This window comes from Scyliorhinus canicula, chromosome 5 (assembly GCF_902713615.1).
Source record: "Scyliorhinus canicula chromosome 5, sScyCan1.1, whole genome shotgun sequence".
Taxonomy (NCBI): Eukaryota; Metazoa; Chordata; class Chondrichthyes; order Carcharhiniformes; family Scyliorhinidae; genus Scyliorhinus; species Scyliorhinus canicula.
In genome coordinates, this window is record NC_052150.1 from 82,849,638 (window position 1) to 82,863,086 (window position 13,449).

At 43.4% G+C, this 13,449-nt stretch overlaps 1 protein-coding gene across 7 annotated transcripts in view; it reads right to left on the minus strand.

Moving 5' to 3' along the window:
• Positions 1-13,449, minus strand: part of LOC119966096 (RNA-binding motif, single-stranded-interacting protein 3) — a 1,648,548-nt gene that overhangs the window by 759,457 nt on the left and 875,642 nt on the right. Inside the window, exon 1 of one of the 7 annotated variants that reach the window (XM_038797305.1) lies at positions 11,565-12,097. The exons of 5 other annotated variants lie outside the window; for them this stretch is intronic. In XM_038797305.1, the coding sequence (XP_038653233.1) occupies positions 11,565-11,639 (75 nt within the window). In that variant the 5' untranslated portion in view covers positions 11,640-12,097. Of the gene's footprint in view, positions 1-11,564; positions 12,098-13,449 lie in introns of those variants that run through there. One more of the 7 variants, XM_038797306.1, reaches the window with a different exon arrangement.

Genomic DNA, 13,449 nt, shown 5'->3' on the forward strand with positions numbered 1-13,449 from the left:
AAATGTTTTCAAGGTGCACTCTCCACTTATCCAGCCAAACTGGCCTGGTATTGAAGGTCTGATGCAGTGAAACTCAGCAGGTGATGAACCTCTTGCCTAGTTCCCAATGCCACATGCTGACAACTACGTGGTTCAAGAACTGCTGCTGCAACCTTCTTGAAGATAGTGCCAAATGGCAGGGTTCAGTGAAGCAGCAAGGGCAGTTTCTTCACATTTTCTTGTTCTTCCCATTTTCTCAAGAGGTTCTTCATTGCAGGCTAAATTGACATTTTGCACTTCCACAAAATGGCTGCAAAAGACATTTTAACTCCAATAAACTTTAGCTTGGCATGCTAATCCATATAACATGATGTGGAGATGCCGGCATTGGACTGGGGTGAGCACAGTAGGAAGTCTTACAACACCAGGTTAAAGTCCAACAGATTTGTTTCAAACACGAGGGGCGCGATTCTCCGCCCCCCACGCCAGTTGGGAGAATAGCGGGAGGGCCTCCCGACATTTTTTGCGCCCTCCCGCTATTCTCCCCCCCCCCTCGCCCGACCCACGACACGAATCGCCGCTCGCCGTTTTTTACGGCGAGCGACGATTCTCCGCGGCCGATGGGCCAAGCGGCCAGGCCTTTACGCCCGTTTTTTCACGGTAGCAAACACACCTGCTCGCTGCCGTCGTAAAAACGGGCGCTGGATGCCTGTTTGGGGCATCTAGAGGCCCGTTTGGGGCGGGAGCACCACCGTTGTGCTCAGGAGGGGACAGGCCCGCGATCGGTGCCCACCGATCGTCGGGCCAGCGTCCAAAAGGGACGCACTATTTCCCCTCCACCGCCCGACAAGATCAAGCCGCCACATCTTGTCGGGCGGCGGTGGAGAAATGCGGAACCGCGCATGCGCGGGTTCCGTCAATGGCGTGATGATGTCACCCGCGCATGCGCGGGTTGGAGCTGGCTGCGCATCATCTTGGTGCACGGCCTTAACGACAGTCGTTAAGGCCACGACGCCGTGATTCCTGGGGTCCCGCGCCTAGCCCCGATTGGGGGGGGGGGGGGGAAATCGGGTCCCGGGAACGGGCGTGAAGGCTGCCGTGAAACACGGCCAGTTTCACAGCAGCCTTTACGACTCTCCATATTTGCGGAGAATCTCACCCGAGCTTTCAGAGCACCTCTACATTCACCTGAGGAAGAAGCAGTGTTCCGAAAGCTCGTGTTCGAAACAAACCTGTTGGACTTTAACCTGGTGTTGTAAGGCTTCGTACTATCCATACAACAGTTAGCTTTTCGCTTTAGTGCCACCGATGCTTTCACTGGACAGCTTCATGCTCTAGTTCATCAAAGAGAAAAGTCTCCTCGGTGAGCAAGGTTTGTCCTCTTCGCCATGTTTTTCAATTATCTTTGTAGATACTTATACGAAAAATAAGAGAACACCTTTTGGTTTGCCTGGAAAATGTAGATGATATGAATGCCAGTTACATGATTTGTAGAATAGACGAGGAGGTCGATTTTTTATTTATTTATTTATTTATTTTTTGGCCATATGGGTAGTAATCTGGCAGAAGGGGATCATCTACTCACTTATCAAACTGGGATGATTTGTATTCCATTGACTGGCTGCATTCTATAATGGGTGGACAATCCACTCTGTCCGATTACTGCCCTCATTCACCCTGTGACATCTACAGAACTGGTTTGGTGCAGTAAAATGAATGTAATCACACAGACTGTGAAAAAGCCACATAAATTTGGTTTACTACAAAAACAACAGCGAAGTGTGATCTTATGGAACTGCATCCAATACTTTCTAGCAAGCATAGCTCCAGCCAGTTACTGGTTTGACACAAGCACCATCATGAAAAGTAGCTGCTCTCTATTCTAATAATTTAACTTCACTTATTTCAGGGTTCATCACTATAATCTTAGCCAAGGCCTTCAAAAAATCCATTGGATCTAATACCAGATTTGTAAAGCTTATTTAGTAAAGGTGTACGTGAAGATAAGGTTCAACAATGGTCTAATCCTCAAGTATTATTCTGAAAGAGGTATCTGCACATATACGGTACAATCTTCCGTCCTGGTTTGGGCCTGGGATTTTCCAGTGTTGTCTCAAGTGAATGGACCTTTATCTGCAACGCCGAACATTTTGTCCTCGCTCACAACAGGTCCCACCACAGATGAGATGGAGAATCCCTCCCAAAAATCTTACTTTATTTTTGTTTTTGACAAAAATTCTATTTAATTATTGAATATAAACTGTAATATACATAGTGCCAAAAATATAAATACATTATAACTTTCATAAACTACCAAATACAAACCTACCTCCCCCTGCTCTTCTCCAAACCCCCCCCCCCCCCCCCCCCCCCCACATCCTCAGCCAGCACATGCCTCTAACGTGTTCAGGTCCTTAAAGAAAGAAATAAATGGCCACCATCTCTTTTTTTTAAAATAAATTTAGAGTACCCAATTCATTTTTTCCAATTAAGGGGCAATTTAACGTGGCCAATCCACCTACCCTGCACATCTTTGGGTTGTGGGGGTGAAACCCACGCAGACACGGGAAGAATGTGCAAACTCCACACGGACAGTGACCCAGAGCCGGGACAGTGACCTCGGCGCCGTGAGGCAACAGGGCTAACCCACTGCGCCACCGTGCTCCCATGGCCACCATCTCTGATAGAACCTCCCCACCGAGCCTCTGATGGTATACTTGACCTTTTCCAAATATAACATCAATATCAAGTCTTCCATCCAGGCTGCTGCCCTGGGTGGGGAGAGGGATCTCCAGTTGAGCAATATAAATGTCCGCCCTCAATCCCAAGTGCGCACGTCTCTGGCGCTGAAAGGCAGCCCTGCATGGCCGGCGCGGGAGCAACACGTCAGAGACCTAACAGCGGGCCCGCGCGGAAGGAGGTAAGCCCCCTCCAGATCACGGGCGCCTGCCGATCGGAAGCCCCCGATCGCGTGCCTGGACCCTGTGGAGGCCCCCCCTAGTGTCAGATCCTCCCGCCCCCTCACCAGGACGTCCACCACGTGGCCGAAGAATCGCGGCCCGGCATCGGAGCGACGTGGCGGGAATGTCCCCCATCCCCGGCAATTCTCCGACCCGGCGCGGGCTCGGAGAATCCCATCCAGGGAGTCTGAAACCACAAATATTGCAGCCAGTGGGCACAATTCTCAGGTTGTCTGCAAAATCTTGGATATTGTGTCAGAAAAGGAAGCCCAGAATCCAGCAAGCTCAGGACAAGACCAAAACACATGCAGTTAGCCGATGTAAGCGTTCAGCGGTCACACTTGTTCTCCATGTCTTGAAAGAATCCACTCATCCTTGCCTTTGTCCAATGTGTTCTATTGCACTTTGAAGTGAATCAAACCAGCCTGGAATTCACCCTGTAGAGGGCATCTCTCCAAACCTCCTCAGTAAGCACCCCATTTCTCATATACTCTATTCAAAGGGGCAGAAACCAAAGATAGAATGAGGCTGTACAGATTTGAAATTGACCCTCCCCTGCTGTGCCAAGACCAGTACCTTTTCCAGCAAAGAAAAAGCCCCCCCCCCCCCCCCCCCCCCCCCCCCAAGGAAGAACGAAAAAAAACTTACAAATATGAAAAATCCCACATTTGAAAGAAACTAAAAAGGTTGGGACCGGACGGATTGTATCTGCCTGAGAGTTTTTCAAGGCTGGCAAGGCGTCCATCTACAAACAAATCCTCAAAGTATACCAGACCTTCCCTTCTCGAGGGCCTGAACAATGGATCCAAGCCCAAAGGCACAGTAGGTGGTTGTCACCTATCGGGGCAACTGAGGACAGTAAGAGTAGTTTGAAGTGCTGCCAAAACTGCTTCCAAATCCTGAGGGATGAAATCACCACAGACTTTGAGGAAAGACCTACCAGGGAGAAGGACAGTAGAGCGGTAATTATGGCATGTAGGGAGGAGGGGGTGGCACAAGACGGTGCCTCTAATCTACTCCACTTTAATTTTGGATCAGACAGCCATTGTAGAATTTCTCTGCATGTTGGTAGCCCAGTAAAAAAACAGGATATGCGGGAGGGCCAAGTTTTCCGATCCTTTACGTCTCTGAAGCAGAGTGCTGCAGATTCTTGGACACTTCCCTGCCCAGAAAAACACCAATATTAATTTGTCGACCGTAATCAAAAATGCTTTGGGCAAAAAAATGGGGATACTGTGAAATAAGAACAGAAACCTAGGTAGCACATTCATCTCAACAGTTTGGATCCTGCCCGTTAGAGTCAGGGGGAGATTATTACACCTCTAAGTCCATTTTGATCATGCTGATGAGTCTTGAGAAGTTCAGTTTGAGGAGTACGGCCCAGTTACGGGCCACGCGGATCCTTGGATATCGAAAATTAGAAGGCGAGAGGCGAAACAGCAGCGAACCAAGCTGCGCCCCTCTGGCCATTGAGTTTACTCGGAATCACTCACTTTACTATGTTAGTTTATAGCCTGAGAATGTGCCAAATCTCATGATTAACTTCATGATGTTTTCTATTGAGGAGACAGGATCCGTAATATATAAAAGTAGGTAATCTGCATACAGTGAGATTCGGTGCTCCTCCCCCTCTGTGTATTCCCCTCTGACGACCTCAGCGCTATAGCCAGATGTTCAATCACCATCTTGAAGAGCAATGCAGAAAGGGGCAGCCCTGTCTAGTGCCATTGCCCAGAGTAAAGTATTCGGAGAAGGTTATATGTGGGCAGATGTTGGCTTTCGGGGAATTATACATCAAAAGAACCCAGGAGGAGAATTCGAGGCCAAAACGGAAACTATCCAAGATCTCAAAAAGGTAGCTCCACTCCACGCTATCAAATACCTTTTCTGCATCCAAAGATACTATCACGTCAGGATCCCGATAAGATGAGGGGGATAGGACAATGTTCAAGAGATGTCGGACATTGGCCAATAACTGTCGACCTTTGATAAAGCCTGTCTAATCTTCCGAAATTATATCAGAAGACATGGCTCCATACAGTTTGCCAGGACTTTTGCCAGTATCTTAACACCCGAGTTAAGGAGTGAAATGGGTTGGTTTGACCAAACTTACTCTATTTAAACAAATTATTGCAGAAAATATATTTTAAGAAAACTACTTTCTGGCCAATTTTCAAAATACACACATTCCTGAAGCACTGAAATGGCAATTTTACCCTGCTTGGATCACCGCCCCCACTCCAGGTTCTTGTTAATTTTATGTCTGGGATCAGTTCCAGGTTCAGCAATTCATCACTGAGTTTCTATTTACAGAACATCTTTTCTTTGTCATAATGAAGGCCTCCTCACCAATGATTAATCGAGAACCTCTCTAACACTAGACTGGAAGAGTGGGGTTTTAGTTTCTGATGGATCCCTTTTGATAACCTGTTCTTGACGTATGTCACCAGGTTAAAATCAAATTCAACTGCAAATTTTCTAATCTGTTTGGCTTGCTAAAGCTCCAACGGCGGTGTTATCACCTTGGTATCTTATCGAACTCCAGTTTCTCATCTGCACACTAGCCCTTGGTAACACAATCCATAAACAAAGTGCTGAATTTGACACGGGGGCACATTGCTCACCGCAACAGCTAGCGATTCAACACATTTCCATGCGACCCTTTCCACGCCCCCCAACCCCGCACACCAACCCTAGATGAAAACACATCCGCGGGAGAAGGGCTACAAAATTCAGACATTGCATCAGTCGCCATATGTTCGCTGACAAGACCTAGCTCTGCCTCAACACCACCTTTCTCAACCCCTCCCTGGTCTTTGAACTCTCAAACACTTGTGAGCAGAAATTTCCTCCAACTAAATATTGGGAAGACTTAAGCCATTGCCTTCAGTCTACAACATAAGCCATCTCTCTCCTTGTTGGAGGCTGAACTAGACAGTTCTAAACCTTGGTGTCATATTTGACCCAAACATGAGCTTCCAAGCATATATCCAGCCATCATTAAAGCTGCCAATATACCCCTCCGCAACATTGCCGCCTCTGCCCTTCAACTGCTGAAAATCTCATTTATGCCTTTGACACTAACATATGACTGCACCAATGCACGTCTGGCCTGTCTCCCATGTTCTACCCTCCCTAAACTTCAGGTCATCTAAAACTTCTGCCTGTGTCTTAACCCACACAAAATCTTGTTAACCCATTACCCCCATGCTTGCTGGCCTACATTGGCTCCCAGCTAAGCAGCATCTCAATTTCAAAATTCTCACTATTGGTTTCAAATCACTCCCAATCTCTATAATCCCTTCCAGCCCTACATCTGTCCCAGGCATCTGAGCTCCTTCAATTCAGGCATTCCCAAATTTAATCATTCTACCATTGGTGGAGGTGCATTATGCTACTACGGCCCAATTCTACACTGTCCTCTGTCTCTGAACCTCTCTTTCTTCATTTAAAATGCTCCTTCAAACCTACCTCTGGTCAGCAGCTGTAATATCTACTTATGTGACTCCGGTTTTGTTTTTAATGCTCTTCACGATATGTTCGACTGCAATAAGAGTGCTACATGAAAATGTTGTAGTTAGAAAGGGAGTTACTCAGACTTAAAACAGGCATATTTTCTGCAGATAGTCTGACAGAAGGACAGCTTAAATACCTCTACATATTGTGATTTTCACACCCATTGAATTTCTTAATTGTGACTTTATTTAAGCTTCTTGCAAGCCCAACTGACAATCAAATTTACTTGTGAGTCATGGATACATTTCTTCCAACTTTGTAATTTGAGTTTCTAAATAGTCCCTGACGGAATCAGAAGCATTCCATCCTGAAAACTCAAATCAAAGAGGATGTTGGATGATGTTGTCTCTGTCCCCTCCCACCCAAAATGTTTCCACCATCTTGTCCAAAGGACATGGTATGATTAGAAAAACATTCTCCAGAAGCCAAAGCACAGAATTCTCAGAATTAAGCTATTTTGCAAACGAATACAGACTATAAAGGGGCAAATTTAAAATTCATGTCAACATTGTATTTCAATACAGGCCTTCCACATTTTATAATTGAAGATTATCCAGATCAGAAATCACCACCTTGAATGTTGATTCATCTCATTTTACTTCACATCAATTTTAAAATCTACAAAACCGCAAGCGTCTATAAACCAACCATTTTGGTTGTACCGTTAGGGAAGGCACTTTTAAAAATTAATTTTAACGCAAAGTTTGGAGGAGGGAGGTTGTTTTTACAACTATGGTGTGGAGGAAGAAAACATTCAAAAATCTCAAGTGTCTTCCACATGCAGTGGATAGATGATAGTCACATGCTTTTACAAACAAATATCTAGTCTTTTAAGTCACTAAATATACATCCTCCTAACTAGATGAGCCGCACACAATCCTAAAAATAAAAATGGAATAAGAAATCTTCTCATCCTTTTCGTCTCATAAATTTTCCAAGCAGACAAAAAAATGACACGATCACGCAGAATGTGGAGAACATTGCGACCGATGCCATCATCCCTTCAAAACAGGAAACATAGTCGCAAGAAAAGGTTTTGCATTTTTATCTTAAAGTTAATTGCATTGGGTTTGTAAATACTGTGTATTTTTCCAAGCTTTAATTTTAGATGAGTGACCTTCCTACAGTTGACAGGGAGCAGTTTGACTCCAGAACCTTCAGTTCAAAAGATAATGTGCTTATATTTTACGGTAATTCTTAATATACTGTATAGGCTGAGAGCATCTGTGTGTCCCGTCCAGTCCTGGCTGCACTCCAGGCTGCAGATGGCTAGAGAAGGCAGTTTGAAATTTGTGCTTGCTTGATGAATTGCTCCCTCCATCTGACCCAGCTCCACGCTCGGCACTAAACACAATCTGAATAACACAAGGCAATGGAGTCTTGTCAGGTTGGCTGGTATTTGGAATCCCTGCACCAAGATCCTTCTGTGAGTCCAGATGGTGGAGCAGGGGATACATCAAATGTGGTAAAAAGTAATCAGACTGCAAAATGAGCAGACAATAGGGGGTCTTCAGTGACTTGACACTACAGAAGTGACACAGGTTATCAAATCAAATCATAGCCACACACACATTGACACTTCTTGTGCATTAGCTTCAAATTAGACAGCATGTCAGTGCAACAAGTGTTTGTTTTAAATTCTGTGTACATACAGTTTTTATTCAGCAACTTTTCAACGTCTGTCTCCTAGCTTCTGTGGGCAACACAAGTCAAATTGACAGGGGAAAATACATAGAACGCTCAGAGAAACAAGGCCAAAGAAATTATACTTTGCAAATTTAGAGCAAAGAGACACAACGTAGTGATTTATCATTGGCAATGACATTGCACCACCATATTCTAGACCTGCAAACGGGTATATTCAAAGCTTTCATCCTGACTTTAGAATGGCTTAAAACATTCGATGATGGTCTAATTCTGTGATCAGACAGTACAAATTCAATAAAAATAGAAAATTCTACAAACAGACAACATATGTGTCAGTTCCTGGATTAGTTAATGTTTCAGTTGCAGGCCTTTAGTACTCTTGGATAGGATGTACTGCCTGGTATGTTCTGCTTTTGTTTCAAGTGTTCAACATAGAAGTTTTTTTTCTGTTTTTAAGTGCACCTTAAAATATGACATTTCAACTTGTCAAAATCAGGATCACAAGTTCCTAAATTCAACCTGTCTCATCTGTATTCCTTAAATAAATTCAAATCTTGCAAGTTAGGATTACTCAAGTTACACTTTTCCCAGCCTGGGGTCATCCTCATCAGCCAGCCCTATAGCCACCATTATCACCCCCCACCCGCCCATTCAGGGTTGGCCTATAGGTCACTCCCCTTAGCTCAGGCAAACTAGCCGGCTCGCAGCAGTGATATTTTCCAGTAAAAATTGACCCGGAAAAATAACTAGCTATGGTACCAACTGCATTTATTTATTTAGCAAAACAGCACCATAATTGTAATGCATCTATACCTTTTTAGGCTGTGTTTAGATTTTCCAAAACAGTACTCAGGAGAGTACACAGGAAGCTGTCTAACGCTCCCCAAGAATGTGTTGGAATATTTTGCTAAAAGACCAAATCAGGAACTGAGAGCCCTGACTACTTTAGAATGCCGATTTCATTATAAAATTAGCTTGCACATGGCCTATATTAAAATGAGACTATTGTGGCATCGGCTTTATTACAGGATATTGATAAACAAGACCACTAGATTAACAAAGGTCACAGAGTTGCAGACTGATTTTTCTTTCTCTGAAGTAACATGCTCAAATTGAAAAATAAAATGTCCCGCTGCTTTATGAGAATCAACATGGTTCCAAGACAAAACGCTGAACTCTCCTTAATTTGTTTGACTGGAACCATCACGATAAAGCCGTTCTGCGACTGGTTCAATTTATACATGTTGCAAAATGGCCGAACCTACTGTCCTTCTTGAAACACCAGCTAACACTAAATGGGTACTACTAAGAGCAACAATAACAGTGTTGCCAACTGACGGCAACTTCAACGTGCCAATGTCAGACCATAACAAATCACTGGCCATCAAATCAGAAAGCAGCGCACTTGTAGAGAACACACATTCCATTTTGAATCAATGGTATCATTGGATTTGCTTTGCTACAGTACAAGCTGAATCATAGAACTGGAACACCACAGTCCAGACATGCAGTGTACAAAACCAGCATGACTGTATACCTCATGGGAAGGGGAGGAGGGGAATTTGTATCCCTATCCTTTCCAACAAACATTATAAAACAATTTTAAAAGCAGAGCCATGTAACTATCCTGCATGCGGAAACATACTTTATAGATTTTTTTACAAAATTAAAACAAGCTGTGCAATGATCATTGCATCAGTTATTGGATATTAGGTGCTCATTTTTAAATCTCTTTTCTGTTTCCAAAATTGCATATAATGTTGTTCAAAGTAATATTTCAGGTATTAATAAATCAAATGCATGCACACAATTAGCAACCATTCCTCAGATACAATTTACTGCAGAAATGGGGTTCATGTAAAAATACATTTATCCACATATGGTGCCTTTAAGTGCCAAGAAGATTCTCAATGTGCTTCATTGCAAGGCATTCTTGACCTCTAAAAGCCAGCTTACTTACAATTTAAACCATGCTGTCTTAAGTGTGTTGCACAACTGCTCTCTTAGGTTTTTAGCCTGTCAGTAGCATTCAATCAAAAAGAGCTGAAGAAAAACTCAAGATATTTATTTACAACGACTGGAGTAACATACACAAAAAAGCTCTTCTAATTAGAATAGGGAATCTAATCAATGCATGTCCACTGCCTGGAAGACCAGATTTTACTCTGCACGCAACTAACCATGACCACCAAAAGATGTTTGAAAAAGAAATAACTAGGAATCGGAGGAACTGATGGCATGTAGATCAAAATTAGCACCACACATGGAGACATCCCAGTCACTGATCATCAAAAACAGTGAAACAATGACAAAATGTAACTGTAATTTTCTAATCCAGTCAGAAATTGCAGGGTTGGTTTATCTAAAAGCTGTCTGTATTCAAACTACTAAAGTGAGTAAAGAGTCTCCCTATCCCTGGCGAGAGGGCTGGGAAAGAAAGATCCTAGACCCAGACCAAGCCCTGCTACAATTGCAGTTGAACTGGCACCTCAGCTGGTATTATTAAAATGGCCTAGGAGCTGATGACTAGCTTTCCAGTTAATAAAAACCAGATGTTTTCCTTCTACTCTGTTAGCAAGCGCTCTGGGTTACTTTGTGGACTGCGATTTTTTTTTTTGCCCTTCTCTGAGACATTTAAAAAGACGGAAAATGGAGATTTTTTTTAAAAGACAACAATTATAAAGGGAGGATTTTACTGGTATATTTTATTCAAGGCTTTAACAACACAGGACTGCAGGCACTGGAGCAGCCAGCAACAACCCAGAGCAGCCAACAGGGTGGAGGCTGAACGCTCGCAGAGATCACATTCTCTGGAAATCGACCTTGAAAGGGGAAAGAAAAACCTTGTAAAATGCTGTATAATAGTGAGGGAAATAAAACCAGCTGGATTGCACAATGAGCGAAGCCAGACAGACTTTGGGAAAGCAGTATGTAATACGTACTGTCTAAAAGAGTTGCCACTGGCAACAGGGAAGTAAAATGCATTAAAATTATAAATCAAATCAAAGTGTCACCAGCTGCGGTCAAATTTGTAGCTAAAAAAGAAAAACACGCAGGCCTTCCCGGCAGCTCAACTAACAGGTAAATGAGATGTCACCCGAGGAATCAGCCGCCAGTGGCTGGGATACTTCCATTAAACAAAAAGGGGCAAACAATTTATTTTAAAATCAAAGCAAGTGAAATCTATCTTTCATACAGAGAGCAATAAAGGGTTTCAATTAGCACCGTTCACAAAAGTGTTAATCCTGTAAACAGGCAAATCTATAACAACAGACCTTTCTCTTTCAAGTACCTATTTAGACTAATAGTTCTGCCTGCAGGACACTTGGTTGAAGAGAGGTTTTAAAAAAAAAGAACATAATTCACAATACCCGGTAGGTGACTTGTCATTCATTTTTCAGTAAGTGCATAAAATATGCATATAATACTGAAAAAAATACATAGAGTGCTTGCGTACAGTACCTTTGTGTGGAGGTAATGAGGGTAATAGTAAGTGTACTGAGGGTACATTGGTTGCTGTTCCAAACGTTTGCCCATGTAGATGGAATCTTTATCGCCGATGTAGGGAACTCGCTGACAGCGTGTAGTGCCCCAGGCCCTTCTTCCTCTTAAACCACTATTCCTGACAGTGTCAATGACTGATGAGGCTTTCGGGACTTCTCTGCCTTCTGCTGCGTGCCAGTTTAAATACAGCTGAAAGATTTTTCCTTTGGATTCAGAGTTCTGTCGGAGCGTGTTCTTCCTTTCTTTTTTTTTAAAAAAAAGGGTATACAATCCTTGCTATTTGATAAAAGTGTGATTGCCAAAATGTCAGTTGCTAAGAGCCCACAGCAACTCCGATTACTTTGAAGGATGAGGAAGATAATACAGCGGGCTTTAAAATCTCTGCAGTCCTGGCTTCCTCTTAAGCTTTCTGTGTTTCCACCAGCCTTCCAGCCTTGTTGCTGCTATCTCCTTCACAGAGTGACATGGTGTTTAGGGCTTGTCTTGTCTTTCATTCAACCCCCCACCCCTCTCCCCTCCTCCTCCTCCTCCTTCTCGCTGGTGGGTGGGACTACGGCAGCCTCTCCCTCGAGAAAGAGACGCAGTCCAGAAGGCTGCAGTATTTCCTTCAAGAAATAGCCTGCATTCAGTCTGATGCAGGCAGGAGCCCAATTCACTCTGCCATCTCGCTTGAATGTTAAGTACTTTTACAAGAATCCTAACCGTTTACCGAGGTACACACAGGCAACGGGCATTCACCCTCTCAAAAAGTTTCAACTTTTGGAAATAAATACATTTCTGCCTGGCTACATAATAGATAACATTGTTTCATTTTGACTTTGCTTTTAAAAAATGGAGCAAACTGTTTGTTTCCCATGATTGTTACACCTTAATTCCAACCTCCAGTAAAGCAGACAACACTGAAATAATTGTGGTTGAGGTCTAAATTTAGAAAAGATAGCAATCTGATCACCAAAGAACCAACCTTTTTTTAAAAAAACCTTCCAGCTGAGAGCAATTCTGTACTTTCAGTTCTGCCTTCAATCTCAATCTGAATTCAAAATGTAAGCTACAGCAATAGCCCTTACTTAACATGAAAAATATTTGCAGGAGAATGAGCATAAATGGTTGAAAAATAATTTTGTTTCTGTTTTGTGCTATGCACTGGTTGGAATCCGAACTTAAAGGGGAATCATCATCATGCAAAGTGGTTTGGCAAACTTTATTCGATTGTTTATAAATACATGGTGAGATCTTACGACTGTCCACGCCAGTGGGATCATCTGGTCCTACTGACGGCGCAGCCCCGCTGAAGATTTGCCAGCGGTGTGGGGTGGATTAAACGCAAAATCCCATTGACAGCGGTGGGTTGAATTCAATGGGAAATCCCATGGACAGTGGTGGGATGAATTCAATGGGAAATCCCATGGACAGTGGCGGGGTGAATTCAATGGGAAATCCCATTCTCTAACCATTACCCCATGAATAAGATTAAATACATTTAATCCACGCCAAATATTTTATAATGAGTTATAGAAAATGCTCAAGCATTTGTATATTAAACAACTATCATCAACTTCAAATGGTAAAAGCAGAAGGAAGGAATATTTACACTTTGGATGCAGAGGGAGTGCACGGCTCTCACGGTCAATGTTCTGTGCAATCAACATGCACCTTACTTCACTTGCCCTTGCTTTATATGCGCATCACATCAGTCATACCAGTAGGAAGAAAAGTAGTGGACAGAAATCAACAAAATGTGGTAACCCTGTGCATGGGCAACACTCAACAAGTTGTGCAGTGGGCCACACTCAGAATCCAGATGGGCCGCATGTAGCCCCCTGGCTGCAGGTTGCCTACCACT